The sequence below is a fragment of the Lepisosteus oculatus genome, chromosome 7 (genome assembly GCF_040954835.1).
Source record: "Lepisosteus oculatus isolate fLepOcu1 chromosome 7, fLepOcu1.hap2, whole genome shotgun sequence".
NCBI lineage: Eukaryota > Metazoa > Chordata > Actinopteri > Semionotiformes > Lepisosteidae > Lepisosteus > Lepisosteus oculatus.
In genome coordinates this window covers 54,880,751-54,905,638 of record NC_090702.1, presented here as the reverse complement: position 1 = coordinate 54,905,638, position 24,888 = coordinate 54,880,751, and the positions used below count along the sequence as shown (strand labels likewise).

General features: G+C 44.8%; 3 protein-coding genes across 6 annotated transcripts in view; 1 reads left to right on the top strand and 2 right to left on the bottom strand.

The window, feature by feature from the left end:
• The first annotated feature begins 268 nt into the window (after positions 1–268).
• th2 (tyrosine hydroxylase 2) lies at positions 269–9,801 on the top strand. 3 transcript variants are annotated; one of them, XM_069192807.1, is made up of 12 exons: positions 269–963; positions 1,185–1,359; positions 1,541–1,629; positions 2,039–2,106; positions 2,593–2,643; positions 2,764–2,909; positions 3,482–3,617; positions 4,260–4,329; positions 4,633–4,689; positions 5,489–5,584; positions 5,788–5,921; positions 7,396–9,801. In XM_069192807.1, the coding sequence occupies exons 1-12, from the start codon at positions 739–741 to the stop codon at positions 7,553–7,555; spliced, it is 1,407 nt and encodes a 468-aa protein (XP_069048908.1). In that variant the 5' UTR covers positions 269–738; the 3' UTR covers positions 7,556–9,801. The 3 variants fall into 3 exon arrangements, with proteins under 3 accessions (XP_069048908.1, XP_069048910.1, XP_069048909.1); XM_069192809.1 differs by having other exon boundaries at positions 6,183–7,480; XM_069192808.1 differs by lacking the exon at positions 4,633–4,689.
• Positions 9,802–9,831: 30 nt separating this feature from the next.
• washc3 (WASH complex subunit 3) lies at positions 9,832–16,209 on the bottom strand. Its single transcript, XM_069192812.1, has 7 exons — positions 16,039–16,209; positions 15,664–15,762; positions 14,531–14,596; positions 13,442–13,570; positions 12,947–13,063; positions 11,328–11,392; positions 9,832–11,104 (listed from the first exon to the last, which is right to left on the bottom strand). The coding sequence occupies exons 1-7, from the start codon at positions 16,087–16,089 to the stop codon at positions 11,011–11,013; spliced, it is 621 nt and encodes a 206-aa protein (XP_069048913.1). The 5' UTR covers positions 16,090–16,209; the 3' UTR covers positions 9,832–11,010.
• Positions 16,210–20,684: 4,475 nt separating this feature from the next.
• Positions 20,685–24,888, bottom strand: part of nup37 (nucleoporin 37) — a 39,395-nt gene continuing 35,191 nt past the window's right edge. For both annotated transcript variants that reach the window (XM_069192811.1, XM_069192810.1), the window contains 4 exons: positions 23,388–23,569; positions 22,422–22,472; positions 21,467–21,560; positions 20,685–20,882 (listed from right to left, as the gene is read on the bottom strand). In XM_069192811.1, coding sequence (XP_069048912.1) covers positions 20,769–20,882; positions 21,467–21,560; positions 22,422–22,472; positions 23,388–23,569 — 441 coding nt within the window. In that variant the 3' untranslated portion in view covers positions 20,685–20,768. The remainder of the gene's footprint in view (positions 20,883–21,466; positions 21,561–22,421; positions 22,473–23,387; positions 23,570–24,888) is intronic.

Sequence of the window (24,888 nt, the reverse complement as noted above, 5' to 3'; positions counted from 1 at the left end):
CAAAGCAAACGTTCCCTACCGGCCTTTTATAACCACGGGGATGTAGACACAGTAATTCTACAAGTACTGTAATTGGTGTTTTTACTGTTGCGTTGACAATGTTAACGAGGAAGTAAAAATCAATAGATTTTAAAAAAAAACATTTTAAACGCGTTTCAGCACCTCGGATAGTGCACTTTTAATTCGGCATTTTCCCAATGTTTTCAATATGATCTTGCATGTGTCCAAGGTCCGCTGTAAGAGACCGAAAATGTAGTCTTGTAACTGTTTTTTCCCCAAACAAACTAATCGGTACAATGAAGTATTTCCTAACATTATACCGAAACCAATCAGCATAGAATTTACAGTGAAAAATGTTCTGCGTAATAAAAAAGTAATTTTTTTTTCTTTCTTCCGTGGACTCTCATGAAAGTCAGCTGTTCCTATTTTTGGGGGGAGTAAAAAGACGCTTCCTGTCAAGTGTCGTGACTCACTGGGGACGTGGGCACAAAATCTCAATGTCTCACGCAGATGTGTGCGTAACACCTTCACAAAGACAATGTGGGGAGAAGCCGATAAATACCCCATACCCCGGCGCTGTTCCTCATCCGATAGGTGCGGATTTTCACTGGGGCATTCTTACTTGAGTAAACACTCCTTTGCTTCAATTCAACATTTAGTATTCCGTTTAGAGCCCCAGGCACGTCGCGTCCTCAAACAAAATCCACGTTGAGCAACTCAAGCCCATACCCGCAGTCGATGAAGACCGAGGTCGGAGCCCAGGGCGGCCGGTACTCGGGCCGGACGCGCAGCCTCATCGAGGACGCCAGGAAGGAGCGGGAGGGCCTCTCTCAGCCGGGGCCCTCGCACCGCCCGGACGGCCTGGTGGTCGGAGAGAAAGACGGCAAAGCTACTCTAAACCTACTTTTCACCCTCAGCAACGCGAAACACGCGGGCTTGTCGAGGATCGGCAAAGTTTTTGAGGTAAAGAAACAACCTTTTGTGTGTGTGTGTGTCTGTGTTGCCGTGGACTTGCGATTTTAGGAAGATGACGTCTGTTTTATTTCGTTAAAATATATATCCTTTTATAAATACCCAACTGTGCTCCGCTGTAGCATGGTGAATAATTTTGAAAACCGAGCAATCGGATGTATTCAAAATGTATTTTTATGACGGCTTCGACCTTTTTCTTTTGTATTCATCAGACGTTTGAAGCCAGGGTTCATCACATCGAAACCCGTCCCGGCAGGGAGCCCAGGAAGGGCGCGGAGGATCTGGAGTTCTTCGTGAGGTGCGAGGTGCGCAGCTCGGAGACGGACGTCCTCATCCATGCCCTCAGAAGAGTGGCAGACGATGTCAGAAGCATCCGGGAGGAGAAAGGTAGTGTTGTGTATGACAGTTTAACGAGAATGGATCTTCATCGGCATCTTCTTCATCTTCTCCTACCTATCTTCCTACCTCTGCTCCTCCTGCTCCTTCTCCAGGGGTAGTGGTTGCGAAATTCAAAGACGTTTATGCTTTTATGATGTTGACCCTGGCAAATCTGCTTTATTTAATTCAGTTCCGTGGTTTCCGAGAAAACTGAGCGACCTGGACCAGTGTCATCACTTGATCACAAAATATAATCCGGATTTAGACCACCATCATCCTGTAAGTACACCTGTGTCGGTCCCCTTGAAAGTTTAGGAAATTTAGGATGTAACGCGAATATACAAACACGAAGACGCTTAATTCCTTTTTTTTTTGTCAGTTGGTTATTTTATACAGTATATTGCACATATCGCTATTTTGTTATTATGATTGATAATTAAAACATAATCTGAAGACCTCTCAGGTTATTCGCAAGCGTTTCATATTATTCTAGAAACTGAGTAATTTGAACCCGTGAGCAGACTGTCGCGTTATTTTTATACTTCAGGAAATTTATCAAAGTTCAGCTCCGTAGAGGCGAAAAGCATGTAAAAGGTACTCGGGCGCTCCAGTAGCGAATACATGAACTCACCCGGTGGGTTCGCATATGTTAGAATTTAATATTATTATAATAAATTGTCAATAACAGGGATATAAGGATCTGGAATACAGGAAAAGAAGATCGCAGATCTCTGACCTGGCCTTCAGCCATAAAGAGTAAGCACCTTTTTGTTCATTCACTGTACACTGTTGATAGCGATCCATAGTCCAGTCGATGTAAGCCTGCGAAAGCAAAGCCTTGTATTATACAGTACAAGCTTCTGGTACAGAGGCGCGCCTTCGATGATACAGCTCACGACTTTCATCATCAGGACGGCCTGCTGTTGCCGCTATGGAAAGAGAATATAGATCCAGCACTAAAAGAGAAAGCGATGAGCGCAGCCGTCCGTTATTGATGTGATATAGGTACTCTCAGTGGGTATAAACTCTGCATATGGGTTGAAAATAAAAAAAAATAAAGATGGTTCAAAGGCCCTGAATGTTTAGGATAGAAACAGACAGCCAATATTGCCGAGAGACTCTGAAACGTACATCAAAGCATGTTAACAAATAACAACGGGGAAAGAACGATTAAAAGGGACACGTTTAAAAGAATCTAAGCCCGTTGAGCTGATACCCCTCCTGGTGTCTGTTGCTTTTCAGAGGTGATCCGCTGCCCTTTGTGCAGTACACGCCGGAGGAAATCGCCACCTGGTGAGTCGGAGCTGTAGGAGAATCCACAGTCATGGAGCCGTGGCGTCGGGGCCTGTGATACGCTGTGGTGCGGGTGTGTGTGTGTGTTTTGTTAATTTATCTTAAACTTTAACCCTCCAGGAGAGAGGTGTACAGAAGCCTGAGCAGCATTTATCCCACACACGCCTGCAAACAGTATGTGGAAGGGTTTCAGCAGCTGGAGAAGAATTGCGGATACAGGGAAGACAATATTCCACAGCTCCGGGACGTTTCCAGATTCCTTAAAGGTATGTAACGCTTACGGCCGACAGGCACTGTGTAAGAGCCGGCGTACCAGAGCAGGTGATGTCACCGCCCTTCCCTGTGATAGCAGGACCACAGCTACTGGGCTGTGGAGAGATCTCTCTTTAGCTCACGGGGCTGGGTCGCTGCAGAGAGACGCGGGAGTCCCGGGTTCGAGCCTCAGTCGGGATGGGGCCGACCTAATGCGGCAAGGGCGCCCGCCTGAGCCCCCGTTGCGTTACAGGTATATCGACGCGCGAAGCGAGGGGATGGGCTTGCGCTCTTCCGTGTGGAAATTCATGGAAATTCATTAAATGAAGTCACGCCGTTTTAATTGTATAGACACAGATCCTACTTCACAAACCTGCCCTTCCACAGAACGTGTTTCAGCTGCAGACGCACCCACGGCGGCCTCGGCACACTGGACAGGCGCCACGATCATCGCGCACATCGGATACAGCGTGGTGCACATACAGTACCTTTCCCTTTGTTTATGGGTTTCAGGAGAAAGTGGAGTAAGGAGTAAGATGACGATAGATCGATTCAATAAGTGTCTCGCCCTATCCTCGTCCCTTAGGAAAGACGGGGTTTCAGCTGCGACCCGCCGCCGGGCTGCTGTCCGCCAGAGATTTCCTGGCCAGCCTGGCGTTCCGCGTCTTCCAGTGCACTCAGTACGTCCGCCACTCGTCGTCCCCAATGCATTCGCCAGAACCGTAAGTCCTGCTCTTTTCCTCCTCCCAGCCGCCCCGTTTCTCTCCGCCTTATCCGATACAGGGCCGCGGGGGAGACCGGAGCCCATCCCGGCAAGCACCGGGCGCATGGCAGGCTACCGCCTGGGCGGAAAGCCCGTCATCCCAGGACACAACACTGAGCCCCGTTTGTCTAACTACCGCTTACAAAATGGGAGATGAGGCATATCTCGGGGGTAATGTGAAACGGGCACTGTACCCCTGAGAATTATTCTTCATGTCGTCGATCTAGCGGTCTTTAGTTAAACAGGTGGGTAGCTGCGTCAGCATGCGTAGGCTGCAAAGGAACAAGTTATAGTGTCTTGACACCTGAAGAAGGCTCCACGGCCGAAACGTTGTGTTCTCTTTCTTCTTTTTTTCTGCATGGAATAAACCTATAACTTGTTCCCTTAGTTAAACAGGTTTGCCATACGTATATAAAGGTTAGTTTTTTGTTTCTCGTGATTTTTAATATCGTTAAGCGACCCGATGTTTTCTCCCTTTCACTTAAACACGCGAGGAGCTCCCTGACACAAGTTGCCAGATGTCATGTGCTTAAATACGAGCGGTTTCTGCTCCCCATGTAGTGAAAGCTATATTTACACTGCGCGTCTGGCCCCGTTTCAGCGACTGCTGCCACGAACTGCTCGGACACGTCCCGATGCTGACTGACGTGGAATTTGCCAAGTTTTCACAGGTAAGATAAACAGCGTTAGTCGCGGGTTTCTGCAGTTCGTACAAACCGCACGCTGACGATTCATATTGTGAGAATCTGTCAGTGCGGATCGGCGGCGTTGTGCTCAGAAGGTGCCCGCGTAGTCTTTGTATCGTTACACAAAGCACAGGTTGTCCCGGTGCCGGTCAGGTTTCCTGATTCACACAAGCGTTGTTATTCCCCCGGTTCAGAGAGGAACTGGTACCTGTAGTCGTCAGTCTTCCAGCTGTTAGACACGCAAGAGTTCTGCCTCCCACAGCCACTGTCCGCGGTGTCGTTTTTCAGGAGATCGGGCTCGTCTCCCTGGGAGCCTCGGACGAGGACATTGAGAAACTGGCCACCGTAAGTGCACCTGCGAAAAGAAACATAAACAGAGCTAATTATGAGTTACAGATAATTATCTAAGAGGGCTAATTTCAAATTTAAGTCAATTACTCAATTTTTGCTGAAATTATTGGACTTTTTTAAAGCGTTGTCTATGACTGTTATCCCTGTCTTATTTAAAGGGATACATTGGTGTTGGGATAAAACGTCAGATGTCAAGAGCAAAAAAAAAAGGAATGGAAGCTTTAGACAGGAATGCCCCCTGCTTGTTGGGCAGTTCATCATATTGTTACTGTATACAGACACAAACTGCAGCAAAATTGTATGAAATGAAGGTTAATCCACACATTATTGAGAATATATAAAAGTGTGTCTGTGAATAATATCTGTAATACATCAAAATAATTTTGTGCGTCATTGAAATAAGAATATTTCAGCAGAAGATAGTTTGCTTGTATGTTGATCTTTTTGCAACAGACTGTAACTTTTACAATGCAATTTGGGATATCATGTTTAAGAAGAACATAGGAAAAAAAAGAGTCTGATGGGCTGTATGACCACCTCTCTTTGCTACGTTTCCTGCCTATATTGAAAGAGTAAATAGAGTTGGTATGTTATGAATTGTTTTGAACTTTTACTGTAGCTATTATACACAGATGTCCGTTGGTGCTCTTGCTTGTCGTAAAATAAACTTTGATTGTATTAGGTGTGCTAGAGGGTGCCCTCACACTGGGGTATGGACACTCTTTCATCTTCTTGTAACCTCTGTATTGCTTCTCCTGTGTAATTGGTGAGTCCCTCTTCCCCTGTATTCCAGCTGTACTGGTTCACAGTAGAATTTGGACTCTGCAAGCAGAATGGAGTTGTTAAAGCATATGGAGCTGGCCTCCTGTCATCATATGGGGAACTTCTGGTGAGTGTTAAAACCCTGATGTGCCCCTTCAGAGACACATGACCAGTTGCTCATTATATAGTCACAACAAAGTCCGCTCTGTCATTGTGTTGATCTTGAGGTCACCGAGTAGTCTTTGCTGTGGTACAATAACGGCTGTAATTGTTCTCATTTAGCACTGTGTTTTTGAGGTACCTTCTCTCAGGTCCATGTCCTTTTTTCAGTACGCGCTTTCTAACGAGCCTGAATACAAGCCTTTCAATCCAGAGGTGACCGCCCTCCAACCCTACCAAGACCAGACGTACCAGCCTGTGTACTTTGTGTCCGAAAGCTTCGAGGATGCCAAGACCAAGCTGAGGTGAGACCGCCTGCTCTAGGAGCTCCACAGATGTGTTCAGCAAAGGAAAACCGCAGAGCCCAAATGGGGCAACAGAGAGGAAATCACAAGACTCTTTGAGAAAAATGGTTCTCATTTTTATCGTACAGTAGGTATAAAGATGCAAAGGTTGCCCTTTCAAACAAGTGGGATTAAAGGAAGATGTTAAAAGCATGTTTCCTGTAGAGATGATTTTGTCATCACAGATCAATAAGCAAATAACAGTGTTGTTTTCTGTGCTAGGCTCAAGGCTACAGTCCTGGTGGACTGAAAGCAGAGTCACGTTGAAGATGGCTGATATATGACGGTTCTACAGAAGAGTGTGAAAGGTTGTAACTTCTGGTAGTTTGATAGGCTCTAACCTGACACAAGTCCACAGAGGACCCCTGGCCTGTTTCCCAGGGTGGGAATGAAGTCCCGGAGGTCCAGATGAATACACAACGATTTCCAAAAAGAAGAAATGAGAATACTGGTCTTTGCGTTCGTTACACCGACAGCTTTATACAACGACCAGGTGTTCAAATATATCTGTAACTAACCCTTCCTGTGAGGATTCCCATAATTGTGTTAGAAAAGACTCCAGTTGTGAACACAATAAATGCTTATTGTATAACTGGCCTCCTGAGTATCCCAGCTCCCGTGGAACCAGTAGCACTCAGACAGTCAGGCACCCATCGTATTCATGCTTTTATGATGATGGTGCAGTCCGTTAACTTTGCTTGTCTGTTTGAGAAAATGTCCTTGACTGCTCTTATCTCAAGCCGTTTTTGTCCTTCAAGAAAAGAGCCTTGAAGTTTTATAAGAGACAATTGCAAGTATGACTTCAATAGCTACAAGCGCATACCATCCTACTGACTTTTTATTGACTCGAGTGCTACTGCATTTTCTTATTAGATTCATTTGTTTTTTATTTTTTAATTTTGATATAGGGGGTTAATATATTGGCACAATGGTGCAGTTGTCAGCATTGCTGCCTTGCAGCACTGAGGCCCTGGGTTTAGGAGGTCCTTGGGTGTGGAGTCTGTATGTTCTCCCTTTCTCCCTGTGCTCATGTAGGTTTCCTCTGGGAGCTTCAGTTTCCTCCCAAGGTCCAAAGACAAGCTGGTAGGTTAACTGGCTTCTGGAAAATTGGCCCTGGTGTGTGTGTGTGTGTGCACCCCGAGATGGACTGATGTCCTGTCCTGGGTGTACCCCACCTGTTGCTTGCTGGGATAGGCTGCAGCTCCCCTGAACCCTGAATTGGATAAAGAGGATAGAAAATCGTTGGTGGCTTAATACATGTTTCGTGGTTGTTACAGCAAAGTCTCTGGAAGACAGCTCTAAATTTAGGACAGTTGATTCTGAGAGAAATAGCAATGTTTTCCATACCTCTACTAGGCTTAAGCCTAGTACTGTATTGCAGATTTAATGTGTTTTAAAATATTTTACATGTATTCCTCTTGTCTCATGTGCACAGGCAGTATTCCTCCAAGATAAAGAAACAGTTCACAGTTCGTTACGATCCCTTCACTTGTCGAGTTGAGGTGCTAGACGAGCTCCAGAAAGTGAAGGGTGGCCTCAGTCAGATGAGAGAAGACCTGAAACTGCTTCATTCTGCAGTGGAGAAACTAAGCTAAGCTGTGGACAGAGCTGGGAACATGCAGGACAAGATGCATGGACAATGTTGGAGATTCTAATCTATGATGATAATGACTAAATGAACAATATTTTTACTTAACTGACTTTCCACAGGAGTAATTTATTGTCACTGCATGTATCTGTAGTAACTGTATTCTTGATTTGTAAGGCCTTTCTTTCCACCAGATCCAAGCTAATCAATAGCTTTTCCAACTAGTCAGAGTTGTTGCTCTCTCCTGGGTTTAAGCTCATACGAGGCTGAAGAAGCTAGCAAAGTGTGGTTCTGACCAGAAAGGATGAGGGAATAAGTATTCTATTTCAACCTGGGTTACGAAGAGGAGCTTTTCATTTTTTAAACTTGAAACTTCCAGAGGAATGGAAGGAGGCTCTTGAATGACTCAGCATCCCAAGGCAGTGTTATAACACTAAACTCAATGAGCTTTACAGGCAATGACCACTGAGTTGCAGTGTTGCCAAAGAAGGTACAGTTGACACAGCATACATTACATACAACCTTACTGTGAGACAGGCTCGCTCTCTGGTCCTCAGACGGTGACAGGAGATCACATACAGGCCTGCAGTTCTATTGACCTTCTTATCCCTGTAGGATCAAAGCTGGTCTGATTCTGGCGTGTGAATTCCGAGACTGAGATTTGTTATTTTAGGGAAGAATGTTGGTCTTGGCCCAGAGTAGGACTCACAGTGCAGCAGAAAGTGCATCTGTTTCTGCTTCTTTAGCTGGCACCCAGAGCAGCCTGTTATCTCCGGGCAGACAGGTCTGCCTGTGTCCAAGCTGTGGTCAAAGAACTTGTCCTCTCCGGGCAGCCAGGTCAGTCTGTGTCCAGTGTCCATGGCTGGGCTGTGATCACTGAGCCTGTCCTCAGTATGTACTGTATGTATGGGCAGATTATTGAAGTTGGTATAGTGTATAAGACAAAAAAGAATTGAAGCAGGAAACCCATTTTAATAAATTATCAGCTGAAATTTTAGAATTGAGATGACCACTGTATCAAGTGTTAAGACTGAAATGCCTCCAGAGAGGGCAAAATAAGATTAAGCTGAAATTAACATTGAAGACTTTTAAACCTGTCTTTTATAAAACGTTTAACGAATTCTCCACTAAAGATTTGATTACTGTAATACAATAGTGCGGTCTAGTGAATTCTCCTCTTTTGCCTCATTAGTGTAGAGTGACATGTGGATGAGAGATCAGAATAAACTGGAGAAAGCTGTCACACAAGCCAGTAGAATTATTTACAGTAGCCAAATGACTGTCTTTGAATAAAAAGGTTCTGAAGGAAAAAAATAAAAGATAAAGTGAGATGTACATTAAGTCAACTTCTTTATAGCAGGTTGTGTAGATACAGCAGAAGGTGGAACTGCCATCTTTTGCAACACAAACACCACCAGACATGGAAGCTCATTTATTCCTGGTGCAGAATGTGGCCATAATATTGTATAGCGACACTGTCAGAGGAGCACGTCTGCATCTACAATCCCCTAATTGTTCAAATGTACTGAATAACTGTAGAGTTATATGATATATCTTGTAGGATTTCCAGGTGCATTTATTGTATTTTTCTGTACTTGTATGCATATTTCTATTGGTGATGGTTATGAAGCAACAGTGCCAAATGAATTTCAAAGGTTTGGGATAATAAAGGTCTTCTAATCTAAATCTGCAGCTGGTGCAATGAAGACAATTCGGCACAATTCAATTTTGCTATGTAAGAATTGAGATTCAAAGCTGCAACATTTGCAAGGTAGCAAATCTAAATCCAGCTGCAGTCTCTTCCATAGCTAGAATAAAATAACTAGCAGTCTTGACTTTCAAATTGTTTTGACCTTTACAACCTGAACCTGGGCTCCCTGCCAGCTGCGAAGAGGAAGAAGGCAAGATTTTCAGTGAGCAGTGACCTCAGACTGCAGACTTGAGGTCTGAATCATTGCTCTATAAAGGCATCTCACTCATTATCTTTAAAAATTATTAAAATGGATAATCATATGCATGAGATAAAGCTTTATGCACACACTGCACAAAACCATAATTGGACAACCTGGTAAGATCAGAAGATTGCAAAAGTAACGGACCGTGGGCAGCTGGTCCACAGCTGACTCTTTCTGGCCTGTCCTCTAAGCTACGGAAGAGTTTGTACTCTGTTAGTGCAAAATAAAGGCTCTAGTGTTTCATCATCATTAAAGGTTTTCAAAACAACCTCCCACCGTGTGTTACAACAGTGCACATGAAAACAGGCCATAAATACAAAAGAAAAAAAAAACATTAAGTATTTTTTTATTCTGGGGACTAACTACATTTGTTCTTAATTCCACTTGAACTGTATGCTCCTGTTCCACCCAATACTATACTCATCCCAGAAGAGGGAAACCGAAGACTTTCAGTCTTTACAAGTTCAATACTCATCAGAAAGGTTTCTACTGTTCTGAGCACAATCTCATTGTCTCAAATAAAAGGCTCTTCACTCCAGACTTATCTGCTTCAGGGGCATGTTGGCCTGGAGCCTATCCCGGGAAGCTATGGGAACAAGGCAGGATACTCGCTGGAAAGGACACCAATCCACTGCAGGGCAGCCACACAGATACACACTCATACCAGGTCCTTTGGCCTGAAGGAGGAAACCAGAGCACCTGGAGGATAGCTACTTGAACACAGGGAGAACATGCAAACTCCACACAGACAGCACCCCAGGAATTGAACCCAGAGCCACAGTGCTGTGATACTGCGATGCTGACCTCTGTGCCACCATGCCATCTGCAAGAACACATTTCAGCTGTGAATGATAACATTCAGTTACACTGGGTCATCAGATGAATGGGCAGTACTGAAAGGGTCAAATCCGTACTGCCTGTCACCGCACAGACAGTCCATTTATAATTGGAACAGTGGTTAATGAAAAAACAGCCAGGATTAAACACGTACACATAAAACTCAGTCATTTTAAACAAAGGGTTAATAAATATCTTAGACAAGAACCATGACACACAATTTAAAGAGAAAGTAACTGGTTTAGAACAAACTATCCAGCGTTTAGGACATCAAAATGGACTCTCTGGTGTTTCTTTTCACGTGATACAGTCAAGTGGACTGGAAACCTGCCTATAGAAAAAGCTGGGCTCAGACCATCAGATCATTAATGTTCTTGATTAGATGTGAAGTGATTGGATGTGAAAATTGCAGACCACAAGATTTCAACAAGAGCAATACATTCTTTTAGTGTCAACACTGCTAATCAGCTGTTCTCAGCAGAAATCTCCTTCAGACTCTTTTCGGTAAGAGACCCTGTAGATCGTTTGATTCGAACCCGCGTGAAGGCCAAGCTCTCTCTCGGCCGTCCTTGTCAGTGGCGTCTCTCCCGGATCTTCCAGTCTGCCGGCCGCCTTTGCACGCTGCAGTCAAGAGGGGGTGCCGCGGAGCCCCCCCCGCCGCCACGAGGCCTCAGTCGCTGAACGAGGACTCGCTGCCGGAGCTGCCGTCGTCTTCCTCCCCCGCGCCGGGAGCGCCCGCGTCTGGCATGGCGGCGTCGGGGGTGCTGGAGCAGGGGGAGACGGAGAGGGACAGCAGGGGTTCAGCTCGGCCGTGCACCCGGATCGTGTGCGTGGACTCACGCCCGGGTTCGGGCTCGGCTGCGAGCTCCTACACTGCAGGCGCCAAGGGAGCCTCGAACCCGGGTCCCCAAAACCAGAGACACAGATGTGAATGCTCTGGAGAGCACGGCTCGCCGAGAACGCGAGAGAGAAGGAGCAGAAACTTACTCCAGCAGTGAAGGATCCAGCCCTTCAGAAACCATCTTGTTCTTTATAGCCATGACTGGAACACCCTGAAACAAACACAGCTCATATTACACTTGGGCAAGCTTACCATCGCCTCCTCCCAGACAGCCCTGTTCATCCTCAAGCTCTCCAATGCACTTCACCCAGCCCTGAGGTGCAGCCCCACCTGGGAGACACAGCGGCCATGCTGCACCAGCAGCCCCTCCTGGGAGACACACAGGGGCCATTCTGCACCAGCAGCCCCACCTGGGAGACACACAGAGACCATTCTGCACCAGCAGCCCCACCTGGGAGACTCACAGTGGCCATTCTGCACCAGCAGCCCCACCTGGGAGACACACAGCGGCCATGCTGCACCAGCAGCCCCACCTGGGAGACACACATTCTGCACCAGCAGTTCCAATACACAGCAGACCAGGTGGAGAAGAAACTGCTTCTCCAGTTGAATTAAGCAGGAACAGGGAGGCCAGATTGTACACATCCGGGGTGGAATTTGCCCCGGATACCCCTGCTTCGAGGAGCACTGCAACGAGATCAGTAACCGCCCAGCAGTGAGGGCCGTGGTTTGATGTCTCATGAGAAGGAAAGTGCCATCTACAGCATAGTGTCTCCATAGCGGGTGCTGGCATGGCAGCCCTGGGCCCGCTGGAAGAGTGTCACCTTTAAACCTGCAGCAGCAGCTACAAACAGAGCCTATGATACAGTAACCTGGCACTTTAGGGAAGTCAGGTTAACTGGCTAATGGAAACAGAGGGTACCGAGGCAGAGTAAATGCTCAAATTTGTATGAATAATTAGTGGGACATGAAAGCGATCTATTAAGGCCAGAGGTCTTCCATTAATGATCTAGATAACAAAATAGTAAACTACTCAAATTTGCAGATCATACCAAATTAGGAAGATCAGCAAACGCAGTAGAAAAACAGAGACAATTAAAAGATATCAAGGCAACAGTAAGACCGCATTTCAACACAATCTTACAGTAAAATAGTAAAACTACTGTTATTGCAGTGTGTACAATTCTGGTCACAAAGATACGATATAGATATTTCTGCTCTGGAATCAGGAAAGCACCCGATGCATGCCTTCAAAATCCTTCAAAGTCAACCCAGCTGGCTTCACCATTGAATTTGTATAACGTACTTCCCAAGGCCTCAATTACAATATCAAATCATTCAGGTCAGCGTCTCTTAGAAGAGAACTGTCAAAGCCCACATCCGCGCCGATTCAGTGGTCGAAGCCACTGTCCTTCCGCGAGAGCCTGTTTCATCGTCGCCTTAACCTGCTCTCCATTAGCTTCACCACGTTCGAATGACAGGACGCAGCACAGGGCTTTTGCACTGACCCCCCGTTCCATTTACAAGCCCCTTTAATGATTAAAAGCTGAAGGTCTGTAAAAAGGGTCAAGACAAAGCAATTAAACACATTCGTGCCATCAGGTCTTCCTGAGGGCCCCGTACCGCGAGATCCCGAATACACCGCCGGTCCGGAGCGCTGGAGATGCGCACCAGGGGCCTACAAACTCCTAACTATGAGAGCCGGGCGGAGCTGCTGACTTTCAAGGCGGAACCTCGCGCCCAGGGCGCAGCAGGAAATACTCACCACCTGCACCATCTTCAGGTACCTGGCGTACCGCGGGTCCTTGGCAACGGTCAGGACGTCGTCGCCGGCGGCTCCCGAGCGCGGCTGCTCCGCTGCTTCCGCTGGCCTCTGCTGGGGCTGGGAGAAAAGAGCCGGGACGTCCATTGTGTGAACACGAAACGGAAGGACGTTTAAAAAGGTCCTGCTCCGTTCACTTGAGTGCTACGATGCGCGTCTCGGCGGCGAGGAGAAAGGGGCACAGAGAGGCGAGGAGGTTAGTCGAAGCCCACTTCCAGGAATGGGGGATCACCCTTCAGGGTCTGGAAGTGATGCCTGCCCTTCTGTCGTTCACAGCCGGCCAGCTGTTTGCTCTCTAGAGATCTCAGAAACAAAACTAACTAACAAACCCCCAAAATGTCCTCTAAACGATTTTGAATCCTACTGGAAAGAATGAAAACAAGAAGTCAGAACAAACAAAAGTCCAGCTTTTGGGGTCACCCCTCGGGCAGCAGTCACCTCAGTGGGGGCTGGGACTGCCGAAGACGGGGCCTGCACTGGCGTGGACACTGGACCGTTGGGCTCCGACACCTGTCTCTGAGCGGACCTCTCCACCCTCACGTCTTCCAGACCAGGAATAGAGGAGAGCTAATAGGGGAAAACCAACATAAAAGCGCCCGTTGGAAATGTGAGCCATTTAAAGTTGTAAAAGTTTTAAACCCCCAGAAAGTGGCACAATAACAGTTACTGTCATTCCCCTGTGTTGACTGTTTCCTTGTGACTTTAAGCAATCTGCACATTTCTAACTTATTCGGAGAGGAAGGGCCAAATTATTTAAATATGAGATACTCAATAAATCATACGTGTCCATAGACCTGGAACAATTTCACTGTGATCAGTTAAACAGGTCGTGTGCTCAATTAATCTTTTGGAATCCAAATCAGAAGACCCTAGCCATCACAAATTAGCTCTCTTATTTGAACAATTACTTGTTTAAATGTGCAGTAGCTCCGTGACTAAGGAGCTGCGCCTGTGGCTGGAAGGTTGCCAGTTCGTATCCCACAGCCGGCAGAGGAATCCTACTCCACTGGGCCCCTGAGCAAGGCCCTTCACCCCAGCTGCTCCAGGGGCGCCGTACAATGACTGACCCTGCGCTCTGACCCCCAGCTTCTCTCCCTGTCTGTGTGTCTCATAGAGAGCAAGCTGGGGTATGTGAAAAGACAAACTCCTCATACAAGAAATTGTATATGGCAATAAAGTGATCTTATCTTATCAGTGACTTGAAATTGTCTCTAATCTTCACTTCAACCTACAGTAGAAATCAAACTGGACTTGGGTTCTTGAGAACTATGGTTGAACGAGGGGTTCTAATTAATGCATAAAAGACACTAACTTATTCTTTATCAACTATCTAAATCATTTGACAATGGCAATGATTGAATCAGGCGATGTCTTTCTGTGTTAGTGGTAAATCTTTCCCTGTGTCTTAACTTTGCACTACTGTAAGTTACAGTGTAACATGCACTGTGTGCATCAGGGTTCTTTATGAAACTGTACTCTATATTTAACTATAGTTACCAGGGTCTGATGGAGAGGTAACATACTTACCTTAGCTTCTAAAATATTCAGAGTTGTTTCAATTTGCTGAATCCGAAGTGATACACTTGCTAGTTTCTATAAAAGTAGAGAAAACAATCTTTGCATAGTCTATCAAATGAACAGCCTGTGCATATCAGTACAAAATGAGTTTAATTTAAAAATACGCTACTGTTAAGAAGGGTTTCCTCTGCTGTTATTTAAAATATAATTAAAAGGACAAATTCAGATGAGAAAATGCAGTGTTTTACGTCAACACCATACTGAATGAAGTGTTGAAAAAACTGTAAGGGAAGTGGAAATGGTAGATGTAGGTACCTCCTTATTTTTCAAAATATACCCTAAAGAGAGACCAAATGACAAAAATCATCTTTCTCTTAACTATCTGTGGATTATAACAGCTAATGACATTATTATTATAATTTTATCAGCACTTTTCAAGAAACTCAATGCGCTGTGCAGTAGTGTACACATACACAACAAAAGCAAATAATGAAAAGATGAGCAAAGTTTATGATGGATTTGGGTTGCGAGTTCCACACACAGTGCTGCACATGAGAATTCTCAGTCTCATTGTGTGAGTCCCGGTCTCCAGCTGAAGAATAATTGGTTACACTTCTGCGCTTTTCTGGACACTCCACTCAAAGCTCTTTACAGGTAATGGGGACTCTCCTCCACCACCACCAGTGTGCAGCCCCACCTGGATGATGCACCACTACACTCCCCACACACCAGCTCTCAGTGGGGAGGAGAGCAGAGTGCACCAGTCCACTCCCCACACACCAGCTCTCAGTGGGGAGGAGAGCAGAGTGCACCAGTCCACTCCCCACACACCAGCTCTCAGTGGGGAGGAGAGCAGAGTGCACCAGTCCACTCCCCACACACCAGCTCTCAGTGGGGAGGAGAGCAGAGTGCACCAGTACTCTCCCCACACACCAGCTCTCAGTGGGGAGGAGAGCAGAGTGATGGAGCCAGTTTAAAGATGGGGATTAATAGGAGGAAACTTGGCTAGGATGTCGGGGTAACATATTTCAGTGTCAGACAGGCAGAGCAAGTGGTCTTAGCCGTGCAATCTTACACAGGCACAACACATCGGAGCAGCGTGAAGCCAGCGACACAATTAACACAAGCGGAGCAGCACTTACCTCCTCGCATACCGTGGAGAACCGGTTGAGAAACCGAACCGTGTGCACAATAAACTGGTTGAGAAACGCAACGATTCTCTTCTGCTGAATGGCTGGAACCTGCAACACGAAACAACGTCTTATCAGTGTTTCTTTTTTAGTAGTAGTTTTTTTTAGTATATGCCTTCGTCGAGCGTGCACATTTAGTAAAATACTGCATCGAATTGTCTTACACTACACTGCGAATTTCATATTATTTTCTTATTCCAACTGCACCCTAAAAACGTCCTTTTACAGCAAAAACGTTACCGCAAAGTGATAGACAAATCATTTTGTCAGGCACCGACACATTTTGTTTCGTAGAACACATGCACCTTTGACCTACACAACACAAACCTTTGTCAGGTCAATTCCCGATCCCACGATTGGCAGTCCATCCTCGTCCATGTCTTTATTTGCACTTTTTAATTTGTAAGCAGGAAAGAAACACACACTTGTCTGAGAATCACACAAGCTCCGGTGTTTCCTGTTTTATTTGCGGAACGTCACGCGGCGGAGTCACGTGCAGCTCACGTGATTAGCAGCAACCCGGAAACAATCAGGCTTTTGTGCATTTTCCAAGCGAATATAAATATATAAAACAAAAGATAAAAAACAGAGCGAATATACCACAGTACTGTATCGTGGTAATTGCTGTTTTCCCACCCGATGTATTACTGCAGTGATTTTGCTATTTGCTAATAAACATTTTTGTGTATTGAAAATGAGAGTTAAGAAATTTTAAATATTAACTAAATATTAATTGTTTTGTTCGCTGGTATTGACGGATTGGCAGGCAGCTGTAGCTAGATAGTTTGGTACTTCACGCGAGTCCGGAGTGAAATATGTTTGAAAATTGTGTGAACGTTGACTAACAGAGGCAAAGTATAACAGAGTAAAGGGTCTCAGTGTGGGAAAAGAATGTAAGATTTGGTTAGAGTCGTATTTCGATTAAACTCTTTAACAAAAGAAGGACATTTATTTTGAGGTCTAAAATGTCACCGTTTTGGAACACAGGAGAATCTCAAATGATAGTCACAGACATAATTTAACTGACTAACTTAATACAGTAGCTCTACAATACGAATCTTTCTAGGACCGGATATAACAAGCACTGAGAGGAATGATTTTTTTTGGAAGAATCACAAAAAAGCTGTCAACCAACAATCGCTTAATTGCACACAGTCAGGACGTTTTCTTTTCGTGGTATTCCTGTAATTGGTGTTCCGCGAAGACGTCGGTTTACGTTTCATTTTGATGAACAAAATGCTATCATGCCAATCCACCACTAGATGGTAGCACATTCTACAGTTGTGATTTAAATGTTCTCGAAAGTAATTGTACCAGATTAAGCACGGCTAAATGCAACAAATTTCTTTTGTAAAGTATACATTCATGCTTATATGCATTCAGAATTAACAAACAGCCTCACTACAACAGGAGACAGACGTGAGATGCATCAATACTATATTATATACTTCAGTCATTGTAAGGGGCTGCCCAATATTGAACTTCAGGCTTCAAGACATCAGGATTTTAAATTAAAAACACGGCATTTAGGTAGAAGTCGTATTTAAAAGTAAAAGTGCTGATAATGAAAACCGCTACCTCAGTCAGTCTTTGTTACTGGGTCAAAAAATGAAAATTCACAGCTATCAGCTACAGTCACTTTAATTCCAACAGCAATTATCCTGCTCAATTGGGATTGCTGACTGTATATTTGACTATATTTATCAATATTTATTTTGTTTCGCATCACACATGCATGTCTATTATTTCTTAATGGATTCACATTGCGTTAAACATATTGTGTCACGTGTCAAGCACGTTTCCAATCCGGAACAGAAAAGGTCAAGTCAGTAAGTGACCAATGGCTCTAAATGAATACGGCCTATCGACCTGTGCTGTGGAAGGTCTCTGCTCCTTCGATGTTCTCAGGATATCTGACCTGTGAGGACAGTGAAGAAGGAACAGGCGTGAAAAAGAGAGGAGAAAACAAGAGACACTGTCCTCCTCCCTTTATTAAACTAGCGTGTTTGTTTTCCTCGCTGTGAAATGGGGGGGCCGAGTGTGGCAGCCGCTGCGCAGAGCCGTGTCGGACAGCTCCTGCACACTGACTGAAGCACAGCCTTCCACCTCCGACCAGCCCGCCTCCCCCTCCACTTTTTCCTTGAAATCTCTAATTGCTCCTCGTGGTTCCTGCCAACCAGCAGTATACGACCTTAAAAGACCCCCAGTCTTAGTTTCCTGAGGTTTTCTTTGAAAAAATCTCTTCCAGCTTTGTTCCGTTTCCTTCTCTTGGCATGACCTCAAATACCCTCTGCTCGGGGGTTCACCCACTTTTTGGCTGGGTGTCAACACGGCCTCCTGTGCCTGCAGTCTTTGAAAAAGGTGCCTCACAAGACCGATCTGGCCCGGAATCCAGTCATTTCACGAGGCAAATGTGAAAGACGTGGTGTTATTACTGCTAAATCTGTTTTTAAAAATGTGCAGTCTGCACATCGTCATCAAATTAAATGTCCCAGAAATGACCTGCACTTCAGCTTCACTATCAAACTTTTCTAATTTGGCCACTTTTGCTGCATTCCTCCTAAAAGATTCCAAGGCAAAATGCGATTAAAAAAAAACCCACACTCTAATCTCTGTGTGTACCAGCCACACGCACACTCTTACAGTGTTTTCTGTCTTTAACACATTTGCGTGTTGTGTCTGTGTCCTCTGGTCACAGTGTCCTTGCTAAGCTTGAAGCTGTGCTAGTTATTGTGTTCCTTTAGGACTGTGAACATCTCCATCACATCCTTCTCATTCGTTTGCCAATTGTTTGTCGTTCCTTTCGAATGGAAAACATTGCTGCCCTTCTTGAAATTCCTCCCAATGTATTTCTGACATGCAGTATAATGACTGGAACTGAGCGAAGTACTCTGAATATGGTTGCAGAAGCATGTTGCAGTTTTAAAGCCACCGGGGGTCCAGAGATCTTTGAATGTCAGCTCAGAACCTTTTACAGCAATTCTAAGCATCCTGCTTGACATTTAGAATGTACAATCTTATTTGCATTTAATACCTGCACCGCATTTCTTCCTACATGAGTGGGGTTTGCTTCTCAACCTAATTTTGAATAATTATCTGACACCACCCAGGATTAGGTCACTAATGTAGATTAGAAAGCTCACTGGGGGCTCCTACTGATCTCAGCATCACACTATTAGCTACATGGGGCTTATTGGCTACTTTGATTCATGTTATTACCCTCCTTACTGAATACTAACCTATCCTTAAAAGGGGTGCTTCCTCAAAGTTAACCTTTCATGCAAAACTGCCCCAAAACCTCCAAATCAAGACATTGTAGGGCCATCATCCAGTGCAATTCCCTTGGACCAGAGAGAGAGGACTGTCCTGTCATTAAGGAAGTTGGAACGGAGGCTCAAGGGATGACAGGATCGACACATGTTGCACGTAGCTGAATAATACTGACGCCGTTTAATATTTGTTCGTGAGTTTCTACCCGTGTGGTTAGTTTTGTTGACCACCTCAGTAGGCTCATTCACGATGCCCGCAGGCTGTCAGTTCTATGTGTGAGTGTGCACGCACTCTGTGTTGATGACTCTGCAGACAGAGTGCTGCTCAAGAGAGTATTTAAGTCACATTTGGAAACAGCAATATGCTTTAGATCCCAGACAGTGCTTGCAAATCATATGATGTAGTACACACAGTTGTATTTTTGCTTCCTCAGATTAATCTCGAACCATTCAATTTATAGCTGTTTTCTAATGTCTTGTATGATAGTCCAGATACATTTCTTGTTTAAATCTTGTGACTCTTTACATTCACTTGCTACAGTATAGCTTATACAATGCCTATCAAACTGAATCAATGCTTTGCAAGTGGTTCATGTGTCATATCCACCATCAGGTTGGTTTGTCTGAAATTCTCCTACTATGTGGAACTCTTCAATTTTGGTACCTTGGAGACTGGATCATTTTTTACCATTGTTGTGTTTCTTCCTTCCTGAACATCTGAGTAACAGAGCACATGTGCTCATGCCTTTTCATCTTCTAAATGGATCCATTTCTATCCCTGAGATGCCGTCTCACACTTTAAGGTACTTCTATGGTTATGGCACTGGGGAAGAAAAGGGTTTAAGTTAGGCACAGCCCCAACAGTGTTCCGTTCTGCCTACCTTTCCTTACTTAGCTGAGCATTCATTGCGTATGCTAGCCCTGGGGCAATTCACTTGCTCTGTGAAGGGGTTTCTTTTTCCTCGTCGATCTGACCACCTTTCACTCCTCTGGTTTCTATATCTTTGCTTATTCACACGTCACACGAACATGCTCTTCACAGCTGTAAAATAATTTTGAAAAGAGCAAACCTTCTTCCTAACAAGAGAAGAACGGATATGGACAAGAAGAGAGCCGGCGGCCCATCTAGCCCGTTTGGAAGAGTTAGAGAGGTGAGCCTTACAGGCACAAATACACACCTCTGCCACCCCAGGAACATGTGCTGCCTAACACAGGTTCTTGAAGGTTGTTATAAACATCTTCATTTCATGTGAACTTTATTATTAATAATGTAGCCAATGCTTTTATCCAAAGCTGTTCATGTTTGTATTGGTGTTTTCATGAATCCACATGAGTGAAGTGCCTTGTTCACGGGTTCAACAGCAGTGTCCCCCCTGGGGCTCGAACCCACAGCCTGCCAGTAACGCGCCCAGGCTCCCCCCTCGTGCACTGCGTCTGTCTCGACCGAGCCTGCTCTGTGCCGAACTTGGAGCCTGCTCTGCAAGTGACGAATCTGCTGTGCAGCGCGCTGACACATTCCACTCCAGAGAGCACTGACCCCAGACTCGCCCTCAGCTGGGCTGGACAGCGGTGGTTAAGTTCTTTGAAATACTTTTCTAAGAAAAGCTAATAAAAACATCCGTGTCCTGCTCTCTTTAATCAAACTGTTATTGTCCTTTGTGGGCAACACGCAAAGCACTCTCAGAAGAACAGAAGAACAACTGCTCATTGTTTAACTGATACACTTCTATAAAAAAAGTTTTTATTGAAATTGTAGCCATTTTAACAGAACATATTATGCAGCCGATTTTACATTTCTGTCATCCAAAACAAAAGCTTCCGGTCTCCACCAATCACACACAGTGGGAGGGTCCTGTGCCAACTCAGCCCCGCCCCCACAGAAGCTGATCCAATCATCACCGGCTGCAATCACAAACAACATTGAAATAACAATTAACTTATCGATACACAACACAACAGTATAATTTACCTTCATCAGATCAGCATATCCATGATTGCTTTTAAAGGTACGATATGAAAAGCAGATTATTGGGGGGCACCAAATGTTTGAAATTTCAGATGTGTGCTTTTATTGAAATTCTAGTCTTTGGGTACTTCTTTAAAAAAACACATGATTCATCCTGTTGCCAAAAAGCACAGAAGTGTACCATCCTAGATCCCTATGCTATGTTGATATAATGTTATTTTAAGGTTTTAAACAAGATGTAATACTGTGACCTATAACAGTTTATTTAACACTCGGCTCAGTGGGCTGTCCTGAGCTTTGTTCAAAACTGATCATTTTGTATTCTTCTTCGATCCTATGATGTAAGTAATTTGGCTGAATGTTTGCAGCATGTTTAAGCATGAAACAACACTGCGTGATATGACTTGGACATACACACTTTACGTGCACTTTAGTGTGGGACCTTTCTGTAACTTGGTGAGCACGAAGCCGGGCTGTGAACTGCTGCCCGCGCCCGACAGGGAGCAGAAGGCTCACTTGCCTGTGGATGGCCCAGGTGATGGATCAGCAGCTGGCTGTTTATCTTCCCTGGGTACCCAGTTGTTGCGAAAAGCTTTTCATTGACTCTGGACCACCTGGAACAGGAAATAAATACAGTGTTTTCCCGAATACATGTCATCTCTGAATATAAGCCACACCTAAAATTTGGAATGTGGAATTAAACAAAAAAACGTTACAAAGCACAAGTTACCTTTCTGAACAGAAGTTGTTGAAATTTCAAAAAAGTTATCTTGGTTTTAAAGAAATAAAGGAAAAAAGGAGAGGGATTCAAAAGACAAAATTCTGCGACTGCATAACTGCTTCCCAGCCTAACGATTCCTTTGCTGTTCAGCAGACAGCAATGCCCCCTTCTTGAACGCGATGTCTTGTTAATTTTGTATAGCTGAAGATGAATATACATGTTTTTTTGTAATCACTCAATTCCAGCAACACACTGGAACGAGGTAAAATGACGGTCCGTTACAGTATGGGCAAACAATCCAACCCCGTTCAGCACTCTGGTGGTAAATATGTCCCTAATTTTTTTTTACTTGTATGTGAATACAAACTGTAGGCCAACTGAACCACCCTGAAACTTGTACAAAAAAAGCGTGTCTTATATTGGGGTAAATATGGTATATTTGGGTAACTATGGGACTCAGAACAGCCCATACTGTCCATATATCTTAGACCTGAGACTTCCTACAGTCCGCACCACTAGTGTTGCACACAAGCCTCTCTATATTAAACAAAACGAAACCAGCGCAGCCAGTCCTGGTCCCGAAGGAGCTGGTGTGTCAGCAGGTCTTCTTGTTTGCAGCTCAGCTCTTAGAATAATTCTGCTGGGCCACTGGCTACTGCTGTAAAAACATCTAGAAAGCATACAGAAACAACAGAGGAGGAAAATATATAGCTTGGTTTTAAAACCCCTGTCCATTTCCTCGTGATGTATCTACCTGAATCGCTGGGCACAGTCCACATGCGCAGGCCTCTTTTCTTGTGGGTAGCTACAAGTAAAAATAAAAGATTCAGATTGCACAGATACTTGGGTACAGAGCTCAGCTTGGCCAGAGTTAATACCGAACCGCACTGGAATATGGTCACATGACCAGATTAGCACTGTGACGGAGCCTGTGGTTGAAAATGGGATGACAAAACGCTTTCGCTGTTTTCTCCACTCTTGCTCAAGGTCAACTCCATTAGCGATGGCTTTCACAGTCCTGGACTTTCTAGGTATTCCTACTGTTCAGGACTTTCCACAGGTTACTTTCTGCCTGAAAGAGTCTTTGGAGATTTAGCATTTCCCCTCCATCTGTATTACTGCACACAAAGATAATGATGAAATTCTTTGCAACAGAATTTTCTATCAAAGGGTCCTGTGTTATTCCCAAAATTTTTTTTCCTGAGCCTTAATCCTCTTCAAGGTTCCTGCAGCGAGAGGCCAAGAAATTCTTTGCTCAGCAGCTGGTGTGTGCCATTAATAATTTATTTCCCCTTACTAGACACGTCCCAGCCTCAGCCTAAGGTTCTGGCAAAGCCTGTCTTCCCAAAAACATGTCCTTAGACCATGGACACGCGAATGAATGCTGAGCCCGATGTGACTCTGTCTAACACTGTCTATTGAAAGACCACTGCAAATCAGTCCTCTTTTGTGCCTTGGTTACAGCGGCACCAATAAAGCACAAAACTCTCAAAAGCTTTACAGTCCCAGCTCTGTAAAGGGTTGTGTTCAACAGATCTGCTTTTGTGCAATATATTCTTCGATGCTTTTGAACGTTATTAAAAGAAAAGCCCCAGAAATCCACATACTGTAGGTAGCCGACAACAGCACTGCAAAAACAAATACAAAGCACAGAAAAAAACACCCTTAATTACTTCACGTCCCACTGTTCATGTCAATGCCTGAGTAACGGATGAGTTACCTGGACCGGGTGATGTCCCAGACAGCCCAGTCATTTCCTGCCACCGCTCCAACTTTAATGGTGTTGGCGAGGCACCAGTCCGCTGACATCAGAGGAGTCTGCCCACTGTCCAGGGAGAGGATGGCCTGCTGGGTAACCAGGTCATAAAAGCGCACCACCCCGCTCTTTTCTGCCACCATCAACTGCAAAGAGGAGAGACGGAAGGCAGTCACGCGCAGAAGGGCCTGTCAGACACAAAACCTCTCCAGGCACTCATAATCCCTTAACAGCGTGCTTTTGGGGACTGTTTGTTCTGTCACTATCCAGGTCACGTCAACAACATTCAGCGGACTCCAAGAATCACCACTACATCCAATAGCTCTTATGATTTAAATAACAGCACTAGCAGAGGGGTTTCGCGGGGCTGCCCCTCAGCATGTCTTCCAGGTCTCCCTGAAGCACCTGCGCCAACAGAACCAAGATCTTCTCAGTCGGGTGAACAAAGACAGCGAGACGAAGGAGGTGGGCAGAAACCTCCAAAACGCTGAATTAACTGGGCACAATGTTTTGACTTGTCCTTAACTTTCTTTTTAAAAACAAATGAAGTGATAATTGAATAATTATGGACTGTTTTCAAAATACCAGGAAAGGGCTGCAGTTCCACTAGTAGTTCCAGTATTGATGAAATTGGTCATCCATACGAAGTGTTAAGAGGTTTCTAAAGGATACCAGTGCCTTACACTTAACCCCCCAATGACATCTGACTTGAAATTCCTAGTAATGCTTCCAGAATTTCAGTAATAAGTATTTAGTCCAATAATCAAGTAATTCAAGATTTAAGAAGTTGAATAAGTGTTTTATGCATGCTGCTTGCTCGCTGAAGTAGTGTTCCCTTTCATTCTGGATTATCAATGTCACCTGTTACACTGAGGTCCTCCACTTAACAACCCTTCTGCTTTCAGCACTAGTGACAAAACACTGACTGATCTTTCTCATATTCCAGTTAACTACATTAACCCCCCGACAAGACATGAGCATGACAGGATAAACAGAGTTTTAAAAAAATTCTGCAATTCAAGGAGAAGAGTATAGCAAGTATCCAAAGGGACCTTCAAATGTTTCTGCATTCCAGGAGCTGCCCAAAAGGCAGATGTGTGGAAGAAAACACGCAAACTAACTGGTTTTGCTCTGAAGTGCCTGAGAAACTTCACCACAGAACTCTGTCAGGTTTATACACTGCGCAGGCAGAACCAAGAGGGATAATGACACTACAATTTGTATTCTACTGGAAGAACAGTACAAATTCATAAACCAGGGCTAGCTTTTAGGGCGGGATGGTAGTGCGTGGGTCAGCACTCAGCACTGGGGGCTTTGAGTTCAATTCTGGACCTGAGGTGCTGTCTGTGTGGAGTCTGTATGTTCTCCCTGTATACCACCAGGTGCTCTGGTTTCCCAGTCCACAGAAGTACTGGTAGGTTCACTGGCTTCTGGGAAAACTGTCTCTGGCGTGAGAGTGTGTGTG

What these genes read in the sequence shown, in the direction of transcription:
- washc3 (XM_069192812.1), bottom strand. Translation starts at nt 16,089, where the DNA reads ATGGACGAGGATGGACTGCCAATCGTGGGATCGGGAATTGACCTGACA. An exon ending in ACCTGAAGATGGTGCAGGTG is followed by an intron (nt 11,393 to 12,946) that starts GTGAGTATTTCC and finishes TGTTTGTTTCAG; the next exon opens with GGTGTTCCAGTCATGGCTAT. An exon ending in CTGGATCCTTCACTGCTGGA is followed by an intron (nt 11,105 to 11,327) that starts GTAAGTTTCTGC and finishes CCCCTGCTCCAG; the next exon opens with CACCCCCGACGCCGCCATGC.
- th2 (XM_069192807.1), top strand. Translation starts at nt 739, where the DNA reads ATGAAGACCGAGGTCGGAGCCCAGGGCGGCCGGTACTCGGGCCGGACG. An exon ending in AAGCATCCGGGAGGAGAAAG is followed by an intron (nt 1,360 to 1,540) that starts GTAGTGTTGTGT and finishes TATTTAATTCAG; the next exon opens with TTCCGTGGTTTCCGAGAAAA. An exon ending in CGTTTCCAGATTCCTTAAAG is followed by an intron (nt 2,910 to 3,481) that starts GTATGTAACGCT and finishes CTCGTCCCTTAG; the next exon opens with GAAAGACGGGGTTTCAGCTG.